Here is an 18,943-nt window from a genome sequence, read left to right on the forward strand (position 1 = left end):
TTCTTTCCAGAGACAGAACCATCTTGTTGCTCTAAACGGAGCTGGCAACATGGTAGCTTGCTGACCTTGCACACTGAGCTCAGGGCGGCTTCGGTCAGGGGGCCAGAGACGGCAGCAAGAGAAGCTGTCTGTTGTCTCCAAGGCCTGGCCAGCAGACCAGATGCAGCGGGGTGCGGCGGTGGCTGGGTGAGGCTGCAGACACTGAGACATCCATCCCCAGTGCCCGCCTGCCTGGCCTCCATATTGCCTACAGCAGGAGTTGTGAGGCTGCTGATCTGCTGGCTAAGCAGCCCAGGGTAGGATGTGTGTCAAACATCCAGCACACTAGTCAGATACAAATGCAAGAAACCCGTCCTTGGAAGAGCAGTCCACAGAATTTCCTAAGAAGCAAATAGCAGGGGGAAAGCAGCACTAGTCTCCTGGTAGCGACACCCCAGAGTCCAACCAGCAGCGGGTGTGGTCTGCTCTGTCATCTAGCCCTCCTCAGAGGGCTGAGATCAGAACAGAGATAAGGCGGAGCTGTTGCCAGAAATGAGTTGCCCAGGGGCACCTCTGAGGCAGGAAGGGGAGATCAGCTCTCTCTGAGTTTGGGGCACCTCACCCTCCAGAGCCACCAGCCAGTCTCTCTCCGACTCTCCCCCAGACATCGAGTCCGCCCTAGCTGTGCAACTGCTCAGCCAGCTCATTGTGCTTCTTGAATGTTTTTAAAGAAAAAAGTGTGCAACATAATTACAGGCTCTGACCCCAAATGACTTTAACCCTGACAAGAGCGCCCGAGACTCACTGCAGGAAAACGTTTGCCCTGTGATTGCCCACGAGACAGAGTACTCTTTCAGGAGCTTCCCCCACCCCCAATGCTACAGAAGGGACCCGGTTCACAGGCCAAGCTCATGGATAACTGGATCCCAGACCTGGAGCCACACTGGCTGAGATGTTCTGAAGTCGCTAGAACTTGTACACTTCTGAAACGTTCCCCCACCATTCCTTGACCTGCTGTCACAGCACCTTCCAGACACCTGAGCTGTCCCAACATGAGCCCAGATGGCACAGATGTGCACATTAGGGCGGGGACAAAGGATTTGAGACTAGGTTTATGTAGAATCTGTTCCGGCCTATTTGGATTTAATGTGTAATCCGAGGAGCCCCTCCATGCAAATTACCTGGAGGGCCCCAGAAAAATGCAGAGTTCCAGACCTCCTCGGAGATCATGCATCAGAATCTCATTGGGTAGAGCCTAGGAATCTGCAGTTAGGGGAATTCTTACACACATTGACATTTAAGAACCACTATTTTACAACAAGGACAATGTAGAAATGAGAATAACTACAGACTCCAATTATAGGGCACTTACCATGCACCTGCTTATCTTTCTAACCACGATTCCTACAATTACCTCACTGATTCCTCATAATAATATTATAAGGTGGATATTTATTACCCATCCTTGCACTTACACTGCTTTCTCCAGTTTAACTTCCAAAGGTCACGTCCAAAGGCCTTTAGGCAAGCCCTCACCCAAGCTGGCCACGATGAAACACGTCGTCATCAGATCAAAAGTCTCTCCAACTCTCTTCTACCCACCTCTTCTGCTGAATGTTGATATTCCCTGTGATTTTGGCCTGCACTCTCTTCTCTCACTCCGTGCCAGTGGTATTCCACTGTTGCTGCACATTAGAATCACCTGAGGAGCTTTTAAAATTCCTCAGGCCCAGGCTGCACCCAGATAAATTACATCAGAATCTCCAGGGATGAGTTCCAGGCTCCTCAGGTGATTTCAATGGGCAGCTAAGGCTGAGAAGCCAAACCTACACCGGAACCCCCATCTCTTTCTAGAACGCCAGATCTGTGCTTCCCACTACCTTGTAGGGGTCTCTACCTGCATGTCCCACGGGAACAACTCAGCAAGGACAAACCTTACTTAGCTCCATATCCCCCAGCACATACCACGGTTCTTCTTCTGTGGGACATAGTTCAGCCATCCCCACCAAGACCTAACATAGAAACTCTGGAAACACCCCTGACTGCTCCCTCCTCTGTCTGCTGTTGACTACATGTTCTCCTCTTCACCCACACCAGCACTTCTCTGAAAAATGCACAGAATCCTGCATTCTCCTCTGTAATTGATCAGTGTTTGTTTGAATATTCAAATAAAGATTCCATTGAGTAAAACAGATTTTCAGCAGTGTCCTTTCTGCCCGTATACTTCCTGGCACACTGCCCCTACCCTACCAGTACCCTAGTCTGAGAAGCCCATCCCTCTCCCTGCCCCTTCCCTCCAGGTACTATGGCCGGATGGTGTGCATTCTCTGGAATACTTCTGCCTTGCGACAGCATTAAGGAGAGTGAAGCTCACATCACTGGTGAAATATGGGATTATTTTAGGTGACACAATGACAAATGCTTTTCAATTTAATGATTATTTCAAGATATTTTAGGAAAAAATATTGCTAACCACATCAAACCTAGGATTTGAGAATGCTATAAAGTTCCCTTTTGAAATAAATGTACTTTTTAATGAATAGACTTTTTCAAAGTAAATAAACCATGGTAAAGTGGGGCAAAAATAACAGACGTGGTTTTAAATGACATCACTCAGAACACTGCCTCCTTGGACTTGACGAGCCTTCACCTGCCTTTTCAAAGTTCCCTGCTCCCTCCTCCAGAGACCCTTCCAGACTGCTAGTTGCACTGTGGACTGGCTGTGCTTCCCCTGCCTCTTCTTAAGACGCTGAGCTCCCAGAAGACAGGGAGTGCGCCTGCCCCATCTCAGAAACCCCCCCCACCAGGAGCCTTCCACTAACGTGAGCTGTCACAGGCACTGAAACAGAGGCCACACAGGACAGGTGGCATGATCCTGTCCTTCATCCAGGAAAGTGCTAAGCTCTGTGGGACAGGCAGCCGCAAGAGAGATGTTGGACAAAACGTTATGCTCCCTCATCACTCTCCAGAAATTGCACAGCTCAGAGAAGCTTCGCTGATAGACAAGATGTGCCTACTGACCCAAAGTCACGATCGCCAGTCACCAAAGGTAGGAAACTGCCCTCCTTAAACACCTCCCAAACTTTCTGAATAATGCACACACCACACAGAGATAAAAACTCAGCAGAACCCTCAGCAGGAACACAAACAAGTTCTCGGGGGCCCTACATTCAAGTGATTCCTAGTACAGCTGAGTCTGATTTTAGGGAATGATTTCATTGTGGCTTTTAATCCCAGAACCAACAATACCTACAGACAGTAGGCAATGGAGAAAACACTCTAAGCATTGTTTTGTTACAGAGGCCACTCTGTAATAAACTAAATAGTGAGTTCCCTTCCTGCTCTAAACTCACAATTTATAAAATTCAATTCACCCCAACTTTTCAGAAACACTCCTATGAGACAGTTATCAAAATGAAAAATGTACATACCCTTTGGCTCAGCAGTTCCATTTCTAGGAAACTGTCCTGCACATCTACTCACTCATGTGGCCATGACAGATGCCAGAATGTTCACAGCAGCATTGCTTGTAATGGTGAAAGACTAGAAATCACCTAAATGTCTATTATTAGGGGACTGGCTAAATAAACCATGTTATATCCACACAATGGGATACAATGCAATGCTAAAAATGAGTTAGCTCTATCTGTACCAATGTAGAATAATATCTAAAATATATTAAAACAATATGCAAATATATGCAAAACAGTGCATATGGCATGCTACGGAAAATATATAAATATGTATTTGCTGGCACACACATAAATTATATCTGAAAAATATGCAAGAACTGGTAAAATGTTGCCTCCGGTAGAATAACTAAAGATCAGGAGAAAGGAGGAACTGGAAGGATACTTACAGTCCTTTTTCCTCCTTTTGAACTCTGGACCATTTACAGGTATTACCTACTTAGATAAAATTTTTAAAAAGAAATACAGACATGAATTAAAGTAAAAATGCCTTCTTAATTTTATTTTATTTGCTCAACTTATAATCATTTTCTACATCTGACCCATAAGTGTAATAACAATATATGCAGTCAGGAATCTGTTAAAGTTTGAGACTGTCTGCTCGACAGTCTCCATGGCACAGAAACAGCCTCAAGTTCAAGTCAATCTGCCTGGAAATCTATCGAAAGTCTCACAGAAGGAGCCAGTTCATATTTTCAAAGTGTTCAAATTAGCCTGGAGTAAGCTTAAAAGCACATCTGATAGCAGGATCAGAGGAGCTTTGAATCTACCTGCGGTATCTTTACAAATCATGTAAAATGGGGTTTACTTTGGCTTTTCCTTTGTGGCAGCAGCAGGAGTCAAAGGTACTGGCTTGGTCCAGGGAAGCCAGGTAGTTAACAAGGTTTGGTCCTGAATTCCCAAACCCCTAAAACCTTTGTCCATCTGGCAAAGAAAACACACACACACAGACCACTCTAACCCCAGGAATCTCCTCTTTCTAAATATAGTACAACTGCCCAGTCTCCTAGCTCACCCTCTGCAGCATTCTGTGCCTTCCAACCAAGGTGAAATGAGCCAGATGTAAACACACCGTGACAGCTTCTGGCCCACACTGCCAAGCTGTTTTCCTTACTATTTCCTCTATTTCTCCACTCTGGGTTTCTACAAAAATGTGCAAACCCCAGTGACTCAATTTGTAAACATTCCTCCAGCCACTAATGCTGCTTTTCTCACCCTAACAAACATGATTTCCTTCTTGGTCCCTGAAATGTGAGGTTGGAATAGCCTATTAGTTATGGGCAAATCCCTCCCACCTCCCATTTTTATCCATGAGAACCTGCAGCTCAGAAAAGATATCAGACAGGATCAAGGCTAATTAGGACCCAGCCAATTAATTGTAATCCCTCCCTCTCTCCCTCTCTCTCTCGCACACACATCAGATTTGTTTTCTATCCCCTGCTTCTTTTAGAATCCATGTCAGTGCCTAACACAAGGGCCTGATCTGTTAAGGATGCTTCCAATTTAAGCAAAAGGTTAAGGTTCAGAAACATAATCTAACACACTCAAAAGAGCACCAGACAAATACCAATGGCTATAGGGATGCAAAAAACCTAAACAATAGATGTCAAACAGCTTATAAAAATGGGAGGTTGGCAGGGCCAGCCTGGTGGTGTAGCGGTTAAGTTCGTGCACTCTGCTTTGGCAGCCCAGGGTTTGCAAGTTCGGATCCCAGGCACGGAGCCAGCTTGTCAAGCCATGCCGTGGTAGCATCCCACATAAAATAGAGGAAGATTGGCACAGACGTTAGCTCAGTGACAATCTTCCTCAAGCAAAAAGAGGAAGACTGGCAACAGATGTTAGTTCAGGGCCAATCTTCCTCACACACACAAAAAAAGGGAGGTTGGCAACAATTCCACTTCAAGGAATCTTCTAGGAATCTTCAAGGATTCTGGGAACCTTCTATCTCATGGACATGCAGGGACCCACACACAGAGGTGGGTGAGCAAATGATCACTGTACACTGCAGTGAAAAACTGAGACAATCCAAATATACTTCAATAGGAGACAGGAAAATAAGCCATGGTATATCCACATAGCACATTCTTTTTAATGACTGCAGAGAGTTCTGCTATGTACATGTACTGACATGGAAGATCTCTAAGACATGGTACTAACCAGAAAAGCAGAACAGAATAATTCATAGAGCATAATCCCATTTATGTAAAAAAAAAAAAATGCACAGAAAAAGGACAAGAAAAAAGCACACCAAACGGTTGACATAGCTTAACTCAGGAAAGGGGGTGCTTTACTCTGTATACTTCCACACTCTTTGATTCTTTTATGAGTATGTATTCATGAACTCTCTCTGTAATTTTTTTAGTCTTTGCACTATAAGATTAGGTCATTCATTCATATTGTTAATTTTCCCCCAAAATCTAGTCTTCTCCAAGTCATCTTTATTTCAGGAAATAGCACCATCATTCACATAAGTGCTCTAGCCAAAAACATGTGAATCATTCTTGACTTCTCTCTTTTCTCTCATAGCCCAAATCCAATCGAACAGGAAATCCCGAGGGCTCTGCTTCCAAAAATACCCAGAATCTGACCACCATCTCCGATGCCGCCACCGTAGCGCAAGGAGCCATTGCCTCTTACTTCACCTGTTATAAAGGCCTCCTAACTCATCTCCTTGCCTCCACTCTTGCCCCACTGTATCTATTCTCCATGCAGCGGGCCCCAGGATCACTTAAAAACACAAGCAGGATCACGTCCCAACCTCCCATGGCTTCTCATCACACTTAGAATGAAACTCAAAGTCCTTTCTGGGACTCAAGACCTCTAAGACCTGGCTCCTGGACTCTCTCCCTGTTCATCTGCCATCACTCTGTTCCAGTCACACTGGCCTCCCTGTTGGTCCTCAAACACCCCAGGCACTCTCCCACCTGGTGACTTCTGCACCTGTTACTACCACCCTAGGGCTTGGAGGACATGTAAGAGCAAAGTAGGACTCCATATTTGTTGAATGAAAGCCTTCCTTCGATGGCAAAAAATGTATATAATTTGAAACATACTGTGTTATAATTTTAAAAATTAAAACTAGGGTCAGTCAGAAATTTAAATCTAGAAAAACACTTCAACTGTTAGCTTCATATGGGCATATCTCCCTTGGCTAACCTTTAAAAATGCAATGGCCTTGAGAGGATAACAAAGTCACCTTCATGAGTTGCTCTTCCCAGTAGGTCAGTGGTGATAATGGTTCCTCCCTGGCCCATTCACATTTTGTCAATTCATGGGGCTTGTGCTCATTAGCTTAGGAAGTTCAGCCTGGGGCCTCTGCCCAGAGGGATGCTGACTGGCCTAACTAGAGCAGAAACCTGAACCACAGCCTCGTAAGAAGCACCTTCCTAAGCCCTGAGATCAGTCAAATGCATCTGAGGTGGAAGCAAAAAGTCTCCAAATGAGGGCAAATGGAGAAAATATACTGAGGGCTATTCACTTAATCATCAAAAGTTTTATGGGACAAAGTAAAGGGAAAAAAATCCAAGATATAAAATACTGCCCAACAAAAAGATCTGAATAGACATTTCAGCAAAGAAAATGCACTGATGGCCAACAAACACATGAAAACATGCTCGACATCATTAGTTGTAAGGGAAATGCAAATTAAAACTATGAAATACCACTTCGCACCCCCTGGACAATCAAAAAGACAGACAATAACAAATATTGAGGAGAACGTGAGGAAATTGGAACTCTTATACAATGCTAGTGGGAATTTAAAAGGATGCTTTTGCTGTGGAATATGGTTTGGCAGGTTTTTAAAAAAATTAGACATAAGTTTACCATATAACCTAGCAGTTCTACTCCTAGGTAAAAAATAAGAAATGAAAACATATGTCCACACAAAGACATCTATGCAAATATTCATTGTAACATTATCCACAAGAGCCAAGAATTAGAAACAATCCCAAATGTCCATCAGCTGGTGAATGGATAAACAAAGCGTGATTTACAAAATGGAATACTCTTCAGCAAAAAAAGGAACAAATGACTGATACATGCTACAACACGGATCAATCTAAAAACAATCTGTTAAGTGGAGGAAGCCAGGTACACAAGACCACATAGACTATAATTCCATTTAGCTTAAATTTTCAGAAAAGACAAATCTATAGAAACAGAAAAAAGTAGATTTGTGGTTGTCTAAGGACTGAGATGAGAATCGAGATTTGGGGTGATAAAATTGGATCGGGGTGATGGTTGCATAACTCTGTAAACTAACGACAAACCACTGAATGTACACTTAAAACTGGCCAATGTTATAATTCAATAAAGCTTTCAAAAAAACTCCCCCCAAAATACACTGACCTGAACAAATGGCTACTTCGAAAGGAATAACCATAAACATAATGCTCTTGAGAGAAGCCCCACGATAAATCAACACATTAATTCAAGTGTCAGTGATCATTCTGCAGGCGGAAAAAAGATGGAGAGGGAAAAAATAACTTTTTATGATTTTAAAGGAGAAAGAATAGCCTTTCTTTTTTATTATTATTTTTTATTGAGTTAATGATAGGTTACAACCTTGTGAAATTTCAGTTGTACATTACTGTCTGCCAGCCGTGTTGCAGGTGCACCCCTTCCCCCTTTGTGCCCAACTCCCACCCCACCTTTCCCCTGGTAGCCACTAATCTGTTCTTTTTGTCCACATGTTTAAATTCCTCATATGAGTGGAGTCATACAGAGATTGTCCTTCTCTATCTGGCTTATTTCACTTAACATAATTCCCTCAAGGTCCATCCATGTTGTTGCAAATGGGATGATTTTGTTCTTTTTTATGGCTGAGTAGTATTCCATTGTATATATATATACCACATCTTCTTTATCCAGTCATCTGTTGATGGGCACTTAGGTTGCTTCCATGTCTTGGCTATTGTAAATAATGCTGCAATGAACATAGAGGTGCATGGGACTTCTGGAATTGCTGATTTCAGGTTCTTTGGATAGATACCCAGTAGTGGGATAGCTGGATCGTATGGTAGTTCTATTTTTAATTTCTTGAGGAATCTCCATACTGTTTTCCATAGTGGCTGCACCAGTTTGCATTCCCACCAGGAAAGAATAGTCTTTCTTAAGCATAGTTGTTGGTAATTAAAACTCAACAATAAGATATTCAGCCATAAAAAAGAATGAGATTCTGACACATGTGACAACATGGATGAACCTTGAGGACATTACGCTAAGTGAAATAAGCCAGACCCAAAGCCACATACTGTAGTATTCCACTAAAATTAGGTACTCAGAGTAGGCAAATTCATCAAGATAGAAAGTAGAATAGAGGTTACCAGGTACGGGGCAGGAGGGGAGGAAAGGGGAGTTATTATTTAATGGGTATAGAATTTCAGTTTGGGGTGATGAAAAAGTACTGGAAAGAGACAGTACTGATGGTTACACAACCCTGTGAATGTACTTAATGCCAGTGAATTGTACACTTAAAAATCATTAAAGTGGTAAATTTTGTGTTATTTATATTTTACCACAATAAAAAAACAAACCTCAGAAGTAAGAAAACTTAACCCATATTAAAAAATGAGCAAAAGATCTGGACACCTCACCAAAAAAGATATACAGATGGCAAATAAGCATATGAAAAGATGCTCAACATCACGTTATTAGGGAACCACAAATTTTAAAAAAAACAATGAGATACCACTACACACCTTCCAGAATGGCTAAATTCAAAACACAGACAAAACCAAATGCTAGTGAGGATGTGGAACAACAGGAACTCTCAATTCATTGCTGGATGGGAATGCAAAATGGTACAATTACCTTAAAAGACAGTTTGGCTGTTTCTTACAAAACTAGACATACTCTTACCGTACAATCCAGCAACTGCACTCCTTGGTATTTACCCAAATGAGTTGAAAACTTAGGTCCACACATAAACCTCCACGCAAGTGTTTGTATCAGCTTTATTCATAATTGCCAAAACTTGAAAGCAATCAAGATGTACTTCAGTAGACAAATGGATATATTATGTGGTACATCCACACAATGGAATATTGCTCAAGGAATAAGGTATCAAGGCACAAAAAGACATGGAGGAACCTCAAATGCATATTGCTAAATGAAAGCAGCCAATCTGAAAAGACTACATGCTCTATGATTCCAACTCTATGACATTCTGGAAAAGGCAAAACCAGGGAAACAGCAGAAAGATCAGTGGTTGCCAAGAGTGGGGCACAGGGAATAAGCGGATCATAGGGGGTTTTTAGGTCAGTGAAACTATTCTGTATTATACTGTAATAGCCAATACATGTTATTATACATTTGTCAAAACCCATAGAATGCACAATACAAAGAGTGAACCCTAATGTAAACTACGGACTTTACATAATATCATTGTATCACTATTCTAACAAATGTCTACCCTAATGTAAGATGTTAATAGTATGGACAAACTGGGAGGAACAGGTGTGAGGGGCTATACAGGAACTCTATACCTTCCACTCAATTGTTCTGTAAACCTAAAACTGATCTAAAAATTAAAGTCTATTAATTATTAGAATGGGGGAAAAGAGCTTAAGATTCAGTCAAGGGGTTAAGAACTACAGATTAGATGTAATTTATTCAATCCAATAGAGAACAGAATGGATTAAACTAGAAAGACTTTTTTTAAAGCCAATGTTATATAAAAACTATAAAATCTTGTTTGGATTTAATTTGCTGTTGTTTATATTTGTATGAGTAATACTGCAAATGTCAGTACTGCAAATTACCACCATTTACAAGTAATTAGAAAACGTCTTTTTTCTTTTATTTGCAAGGTGCTAAAGCAAAACAAAGGAATTGGGAAAAACTTTTTGCTACCTAACTCCACACCCATTTATTCCATTAGGATTCTGTCAGTAACATAATTTCTCCTAAATCTTTTGGGAGTTTATACCATTCAAGAAGGGCTCATCTCATTGCTGAAAAAAGCCTATAGCAAACCCTAAATAAGGACAAATGGGTGACATGCTTTAAAGCACACAAATCTTGATGTTCATTTTTTTACTTCTGTTTCAATAAGGAAAGAAGACGAACCATTTTTCTTACCAAATCAGACCCAGGAACAGGTTTTTGGCCTCCCTGTTCAATGTCTTATTACCCAGTTAAAAGAGAATCACTTCCAATTATAAAATAAGTCCTGGGGATGTAATATACAGCATGGTGACTATAGTTACTAATACTGTATTGTATATTTGAAAATTGCTAAGACAGTAAATCTTAAAAGTTATCATAACAAGAAAAAAATGTGTAACTGTGCACTGATGGATGTTATCTAGATTTATTGGGATCAATTCACAATATATACAAATATCAAACCATTATGATGTACCCTTGAAACTAATATAAAGTTATATGTCAATTATATCTCAATAAAAATTTTTAATTAAAAAAGAAATTAATGATATAAAAGTATGCATTTTTTAAAAATATGAAAAAGAGAATCATTGGTGATCACTCAGTGCTACCCCAAAGAGAAACTATTGCTTTACAAAGCCAAGAGACAGACGCCCTCATTTGCCCCTCTGGCCTACAATGGTTCTTTAATCCTATGATGGAGAGAGAAACACAAAACTTCAGAGCACAATACAAAATCTTAGCTATTCTTTGCTACCCAGGACTCAGAGTCTGAAAAACAACTGGGACAAGATTCTCACTTAATCTAGCACCTGCTGCATGTTTCTCCTTTCTAAGGTCTAGACCTGTGAAGAATTTGCATCTTCACTGCCAGCGTGTTTACTGAAGCACTGAAGAGGCATGTTCAAGAGAAAGCCCCGCAGTCCAGCGCCAGGTTCAAAACTTGGCTGCACAACTTCCTGGCTGTGTGACTGTAGACAAGTTGGGGTACCAACTATAAAATGCAGAAAAATAAGATTTTTTATCTCACAGGATGATGGTAAGGACTAATGAGACAATGTGTGCACTTAGCATAGGACCAGGCACTTGGCAAGTGCTCAATAAACAAAAGCTGTCAGTAATATAATTTCTCCTAAATCTTTTGGGAGTTTATACCATTCAAGAAGGGCTCATCTCATTGCTGAAAAAAGCCTATAGCAAACCCTAAATAAGGACAAATGGGTGACATGCTTTAAAGCACACAAATCTTGATGTTCATTTTTTTACTTCTGTTTCAATAAGGAAAGAAGACGAACCATTTTTCTTACCAAATCAGACCCAGGAACAGGTTTTTGGCCTCCCTGTTCAATGTCTTATTACCCAGTTAAAAGAGAATCACTTCCAATTATAAAATAAGTCCTGGGGATGTAATATACAGCATGGTGACTATAGTTACTAATACTGTATTGTATATTTGAAAATTGCTAAGACAGTAAATCTTAAAAGTTCTCATAACAAGAAAAAAATGTGCTTTCTGTTAAAATTCACTGCGGTTGCCTTGGGGATGCGATGCAGGTCAGAGATCTCAGAATTACTACCTCCGAGAATGCAACGAAAAAGGGGCACCACCTTCAAGAAGTCTCATGAAAACTACAGGCTCAACGAGAGAAATATAAATACATTCACTTCATTTTGTAAAAAAAAAAGCGTCACCCAGCAGGATACCGACCACAGACTAAGCCTTTACTCAGTATCACACACTGCCCCAACTTAGCTGAAAGCTCAGTGACAGAGGGGCTGGATTCTTAGTCATGTTTTGGTAAATCTCCTCTGCATCCATAAAAGTACCACGAACTAGAACGAATCCATTCTCCTCTCGTGGGTTGGAAACACGAGCGCAGCTCGGTTTCTCCGGGCCCTGGGACACGGTTCAGTCTTCGAGACCTCATCTCTACTTAAACTCTCCTGAAGGAGAGCGGCTTATGGATTCAAAGTTTCCGCACCTGAAATTCCAATCGAGAACTCTATGCCTAAAGTTGGTCACCACTATCTAGGAGAAAACTATTACAATTGCACTTCTAATGTCTAGAATTGGCAAATCTATAGAGCTAGAAAATACATTAGTGGTTGAACAGGGCTGGGGGGTGGGAGGGAAGTTGGGAGAAAAAGGACAATGACTGCTAATGGGAATGGGGTTTCTTTTGGGGGTGATGAAAATATTCTAAGATTGATTGTGGTGATGGTTGCACAACTCTGTGACTGTACGAAAAATCATTGAATTGAATGCTTTAAGTGGGTAAATTGAATGGTAAGGTGAATTATATCTCAATAAAGTTGATACTCTAAAATGTGCATTTCTGCCCTACCCCTCCCACCTTAGACTATCAGAATAAGGGTACTCACTCTATCTCAGAAAGCAGAAGTCAAAGTCAAAGGGGCACATGCCCAGTAAGGAGTCCATAAACCAACTGTCAAGATGGAAAGACACACAGTTCCTGAAAACCCACACCACCCCACAAAACCAACAGCCTGATTCAATTTCATGTCTATGAAACCACATTCAGTTTGCCGTTGAGTCCACGACAGCCAGACATGAAGTCCCATGCATTCTGCAAGCTTTTCCTGCAAGGCAGAGAGAGGCAGCCAGCCCAGCCACTGAGCGGGGAAGTTAATCTAGCAAGAAGATTGAAAATTTAAACTTACCAGAAGGTTATTAGGAACAGAAAAGATGTTGGGAGATTTATTTATTTATTTTTTTCTTCTTAACTTGTGGGGCTTTTCTGGCATAACCATGACTTTATACAAACAGGGTTAGCAGGATTCTTCCCAGCCGTGGTTAATACAGACATAACTGTGTAAGTTACCAACAACTGGCCTAAAGGAGGCATGGGCCTAACTCCCTGCACCCAAACCAAAAACTGTCCCTCTGCTCTTAACTCACTTTTGCTCCGTGTCTTAACCACCTTGAATGCTGGAAGATGATCACAATCACCGTTAAATAAGCAGTGCTTATGGGCCAGGCTCCAACCTAAGCACTTTCTTCACACGCACCGCACCGTTTCATTCAGTCCTCTCAACAACCATAGGTCAGTGTGGCTATTTCCATTTTACACAGGAGGACCTCAGACTTAGTGACTTGCCCTAAGTCAACCAGTAAGCGATGGGGCCGAGACCCGAACCTAGGAAATGTAAAACTCTTCATTCTACAAGTCTGGACTTCATCTCGAGCCTCTATTATCTCTACAGAAAGAAAAAGACACTTAAACACACAGAGTCCTCTTGACTGAGACACTGATCAATCAGGTCAAGGAAAGGGTCCAGGGCAAATGAGTGTCTGGACAAATCAGCACAGAAAAAAGTGACTGGGAGTCACCAAGGCTCCTACATATCAAATAAGAACTTTCTGAAAAAGTAAGATTTTCTGAAATGTAGGTCCCAAATTATTTTATTGCTTATCTTCTGTGTGTCCAGACCAGAGGTTGGGACTCGAGGGAAAAACTTTAAGGGTTCATTTATTTATCAGAATGTCAAGGGGATCCCAGAGACAACTGACCTAGACAACAGTTTTGCTTCAAGGTTAAGTGCACAGGCTTTGGAATCAGACAAGCTGGGTTTAAATACACTTAATTGCTGTGTCCCCTTCGGCAGCTTTCTGATCTTTCTGATCTTCAGTTTCCTTATGCTTACAGTGGAAGTAGCAGGAACCATGATCTAGCTAACCTCTGGCAATCCCTGGAGGCCAGTTTTATTGCCTCCGATTAACACAGAAAAAATATCTAAAGCCAAAGATCTGTGGATACAAATTACAAAATAAAACCATAAAATTTTAGAGCTGGAAGAGACTGTCAATCATCTAAACCAGTGTTACTTAAATAGTTATGTATTTGTTTTTATGTATTTATTTTTTAAACACTGGCTTTACATTCAGTATCGATAATGATGATCCACAGAAAAATAATGCACAAAATACTAATATAATAGCATACAATGTTGCAAGCACCTAATGATAATGGAATGCCTGAAGTCTGGGAAACAGTGACCGCCTCCACCCTCTTTATTTTAAGAAGTTACACGACATGTTCAAGTGGTAGCAGTAGTTGAAGAGTATAGTTAGTAGTAAAGCTGGATATACAGAGATTAGAACACCTAGCGCCCCATCAGTCTTTCCCCCAGTTACGGGGCTGGTCCATTCCATTAAACATTTAAATAAATCAAATTCTGTCACTGTTTGCTTTCCTCCTGCCCAAAGAATTCTTACTCCCTCTCCAAATTAGCAGCAGGCAAATAAATTGCTAGTCACACAAATGCATCCTCCTCAGATTCAAGGCCAAATTCAAGGCAAGTCCAAATTCCAACAGGTTTGGTCCAGGGGTCCATTCCACGAAGTAGGATGGGGCAGGACTGAGAGCTCTGCATCAACAGAAACCCCATCTCTGGCTCTGATCATGCAGGGGTTCAAACCTAAGCCCTGATGCTAGGGACGTGTGGCTCTGGGCTAGTGATTCCCCAAACCTATTTTCTCATTTGTAAAATAATAACAGTTCATGAGATAATTCACGGGTGAAGTAGTGCCTGGCAGGGAGTAAGTCTCTGTCGCCACAGGGGCAGCAGAATACTCACTGCTACAGCCTTGGTGCCTGGGGCAGTACCCAGCACACAGCAGGCACTCCAAACATTAGTTGAATAAAGCAGAGGCCCAGTTAAAGCCGGCCTGAGATTCAATCAAAGTTCATGGGCCCAAACATTAAGTGGGCCCCTAACTTACTCCAAACTAGGGGTCATATATTCCTTGAACCAAGGATGGCCCTCGTCTGGTCATTGACAAACCAAGAGTCTGTTCATATGCTTCGCGTCACAGCCTCCAGCAGAGACCTGGCCTCTGAGAAGCCTCATCACATCACAGTTCTATGTTTATTTCACCCCCAAAGACTGGCATTTGCTGCCCTGGGGTTCCATTGTCTCCCTCCTCACGTGTCGAAGCAACAGGCTCACTAAATGACATCTTAGGCACTTGACTTCTCTAAGTCTCCTTTAAGGAGGTCTGGGGACAATTCTCACAGCTAAGACCCCACTCTGACAAAACAACCTTTCTTAGCTGAAAGGTATCACCTATTAAGAAATCCATCACAGACACAGGAAAAGTAAAGACAATTCCACTATCTGCCTTTATGTAATTCCTGATTCTCAAAGCTAAAAGATGGACTGAACTACTTGTAAATGGGTAGACTGAAAAGGCACCAAAACCGATCTCAACAATCCAAGCCGCTCATCCCTAGAGCTCTCTTGTTTGGCAGGAGAAACTCTCTCGCTCTGCAAATGTCAAGGGAAAATCACACACAGAATGCAAATTTCATTTCTCCTCTACCAAAAGGAAATAAGCAAAAATGGTTTTACACAAGATTCGAGAATCTTTAAGGACGAGTTTAACCGTCTCCTTTCTGAGCAAGGATCGAAGCCATTCCTCCTCAGACCTTTGAGTTTTCAAGGATGCCGGGAGAGGTAAAAAGGAGAGCGAGGGAGCGGGAGAGGGAGAGTCAGGATATGTTCGTTCTATTTTTAAACCCTCGCCCACAGTTTAGAGTAAAGGAACACTCTGATTCTGTACTCCCACCCCTATCACCTTCTGCTAAACACAAGAATCAGAACCTGCACACGTACATGGCCTTAATTCTAGATGTGGGGGTTACCGGCTGCCAATACTCCAAAGGTTCGCGAGCTAACCAACCCCGCCACCCAGCCCTTCTCTGGGCAGCGCCCGTTGCCTTTCGGAGAATCCGGCGGCCCTAGGAGGCAGGAGCTGCGTGCAGAGAGCGAAGCAGTAACAACCCGCCTTTTCCCGAGGGGAGGCAGCGCCCCCTTGGCAGGGCACGCTCCATTCCCTGAGAATGGAGTTGGGCACCCAGGGGTGAGCAACTCTTCCCCACAGCAGCCTGAGTCGTGGACGCGATGGGGTTTCCCAACAGGCTGCGGCGCGCCAGGCACTACAGTCCCACTCCCCGGACACCTGTGTGCCGCTCACACCCACTGCGGTGCCCCAGAGCACCGCTCGTGCTCGGTCACCTCCCCGCCATCCCAGAACGCAAGCGGCCGGGCGACGGGTGTCTTTCCTCCTCGGACTGTTGCTGGCTCGCCCATCTTATGCGTCCTTGCCCCCTCATTATAAGCATCCACACCCGTCCTCAGCGCCCCGGGGGCAAAAACCAACGGGGCGCTCGGACGCCCCGGGCCAAGCGCCGCCCGACGGCCCCTCCCGCCCCGGTCCCCGTCCCCGCCGCGATCGCAGGCACTCACTCTTGAGAGCGCTGATGAGTGACTTCCCGTCCTTGATGAGCTCCTTGATGAATTTGTTGGTCTTGTCCAGCTCCGCTTCGTGCGACTTGAGCGTCTCTCGGAAGTGCGGGCTGTCGAGGCAGCAGTCGCTGAATTCGAGAGCGGGGAGCCCCATGGTGCCCGCGGCGCCCAGCTGGGGGGCGCGCCTCGCCCGGGGCCCGGCCGGCCTGCAGCCCCGAGCACGCACGCGGCGGGACCTCGGCCGGCACCCCCGACGGCCGCCGGCTCCACAGGTGTGGCGCGGACTCGCCCTCCGCTCAGAGTCCGCGGGCGCGCAAGACTCCGAACCCAGCCGGGACCCGGCTGTTGGGCGGCTGCTCTGGCGGCGCGCAACGGAGCGGCAGGCCAGTCGGAAGCGCAGCGGCCGACCCGCAGCGGCGCCGGGAAGCGAACGAGCAGGCGAGCGAGCGCGGCCGCCGCCTCCCCGCCTCCTTCGCTGGTTCGCTCTCCAGCAGTCTCGAGCGCCCTCTCACAGCAGCCTCGGCCGCCCCGCCGGCGTCCGGGCCGCTCGAACCTGCTAGCGATGACCTAATCCCGGTCGGGCCAATCAGCGCGCCCGCCTCAGCCCGACCCCCCCGGCCTCCTGGGGACGCCCGGCCCTTCCGCGGCCTTGACCCAATCACCGGGGCCTGAAGGCGGGGCCTGGGGCACGGGGCGGGTCCCACGCCACCGCCTAGGTCCGCAGCACAAGCTCCGCCCCGTCCCGCCCGCGCGGTGTTGCAGATCGCGACCCTGGGGGCTGCGGTGCATGGGTCCCCGCCACCCCGGATCTTGTCCGCTTGCTACGGTCCAGATCCGAGCCCGAGACGGTGCGTCTCCAGGTCTGCGGAGCGGAGGAACCTAGATTTGCTGAGCATGAAAAAACTGGGAATTAGGGCTGCAGTTCTCTTCAGCCCGCCTCGCACTGCTGGGCAATCGAGCTTGCGCTCAAAATGCAGCCCCTGCCCCAGGAGAATTCGCAGCTCACCGAGCGGCCACGTCGCCCCTAGGCGCTCGCTCCTTCTTCCAATCTGGCAGAAAATATTTGCATCTTAAAATTACTAGATCTTCTTGCCTGCAGTCTTCCCGCCCCCTACAGTCCGTCCCCCTCAGGGCCACTCCTGCTCAAAAACCGCCCACGGCTGCCCCCAGCCGAAGGATCTAACATCCTTACGAGAATTTCAGCCGCCTGTTGTTTTCCTGCTCGGCAACTAGCACAATTTTACATAATTACATCCACTGCCTGTCGTCCTTCGTTATGCCGTGAGCCTCTCGAGGGCTCGGGCCACCGCAGTTTTGTGCGCTGCTGCATCCCCAGGACCTAGAACAGTGGCTGGCATTTAATAACAGATAGTATTGAACGTTTCCCGTGCGCTACGTGTGCTACGATGATTGATAAATATTTGTGGAATAAAGGAATGGATCCTTTCCGTGTCCCTGTCCACCTCCCACCCGCAACGCATTGCCCTGTTGTCCCGGTTTCAGCACAGGAATCAATTCAGGCAGCCCACTCACTGCGCTTGTCGGGCTAGATCCCAGTGTCTAGTCTAAATTGTGAACTCCCAGAGGATAGGGATTGTCCTTGAATAAATTATTTGTATGTCTAGCAGCGCTCGTTCAGTTAACTGTTTTTTTGTTTGTTTTGTTTGTTTTTTAAATAGGTCTGCTATGTGCAGGCACTAGGCTAGATGCTAGGGATACAGAGATGAACAAAACAGAATGAACTTGACTGCTGCTGGTCAGTGGGAGAGACGGGAGCAACAAGCAATAGCAATGCTGCACAGTAAGTTAGGATCGGAGAAGGCTGGGTGTGAGGGAACATGGAGAAGGGATTGCTCACTCAGGGGGCCAGAGAAGGCATCTATGTTGAGAATTTAACGGACTGATTTATTACATGAATAAATGAATGAATGAGTGTGATCTATTTGCTAGTTGTATCTACAAATTTAGACTTGATAGCAGGCCCAGCCAGCTCACAGATAATTAAAACCCTGAAAATAGTTGTTCCTCACTTGCCAAAGATGAGAAAGATCTGGAATGGAAACTCCATGAAAGTAAATCCACTTAATGCTATATCTTGAGCACTTAAAGGTAGGTGTTCTAGTTCTCTATTGATACAAACAAATCACACCAAAACTTAATGGTTTAAAACAACAACAATCATTTTATTTTCTCTCGTGATCTCTGTGGGTCAGGAATCTGGAGGAAAGCTTGGCTGGGTGGTACTGGCTTGGGGTCTCTAATGTGTTTGGAGTCAGATGGTGACAGAAGGTCACCAAGGACAGAAAGTGGGGCCTCGGCAGTTAGCCAGGCAT

The 18,943-nt window shown here is 44.5% G+C and overlaps 1 protein-coding gene across 5 annotated transcripts in view; it reads right to left on the reverse strand.

Annotated features, from left to right (window-relative positions):
- ARHGAP26 (Rho GTPase activating protein 26) overlaps nt 1-17,168 on the reverse strand; it is a 424,946-nt gene extending 407,778 nt beyond the window's left edge. For 3 of the 5 annotated variants that reach the window (XM_070570504.1, XM_070570503.1, XM_070570507.1), the window contains exon 1: nt 16,611-17,150. In XM_070570504.1, coding sequence (XP_070426605.1) covers nt 16,611-16,764 — 154 coding nt within the window. In that variant the 5' untranslated portion in view covers nt 16,765-17,150. Of the gene's footprint in view, nt 1-16,610 lie in introns of all 5 variants that reach the window. The other 2 variants (XM_070570505.1, XM_070570506.1) reach the window with 2 other exon arrangements.
- Between the last annotated feature and the right edge of the window lie 1,775 nt (nt 17,169-18,943).

Source organism: Equus przewalskii, chromosome 13 (assembly GCF_037783145.1).
Source record: "Equus przewalskii isolate Varuska chromosome 13, EquPr2, whole genome shotgun sequence".
Classification (NCBI taxonomy): domain Eukaryota; kingdom Metazoa; phylum Chordata; class Mammalia; order Perissodactyla; family Equidae; genus Equus; species Equus przewalskii.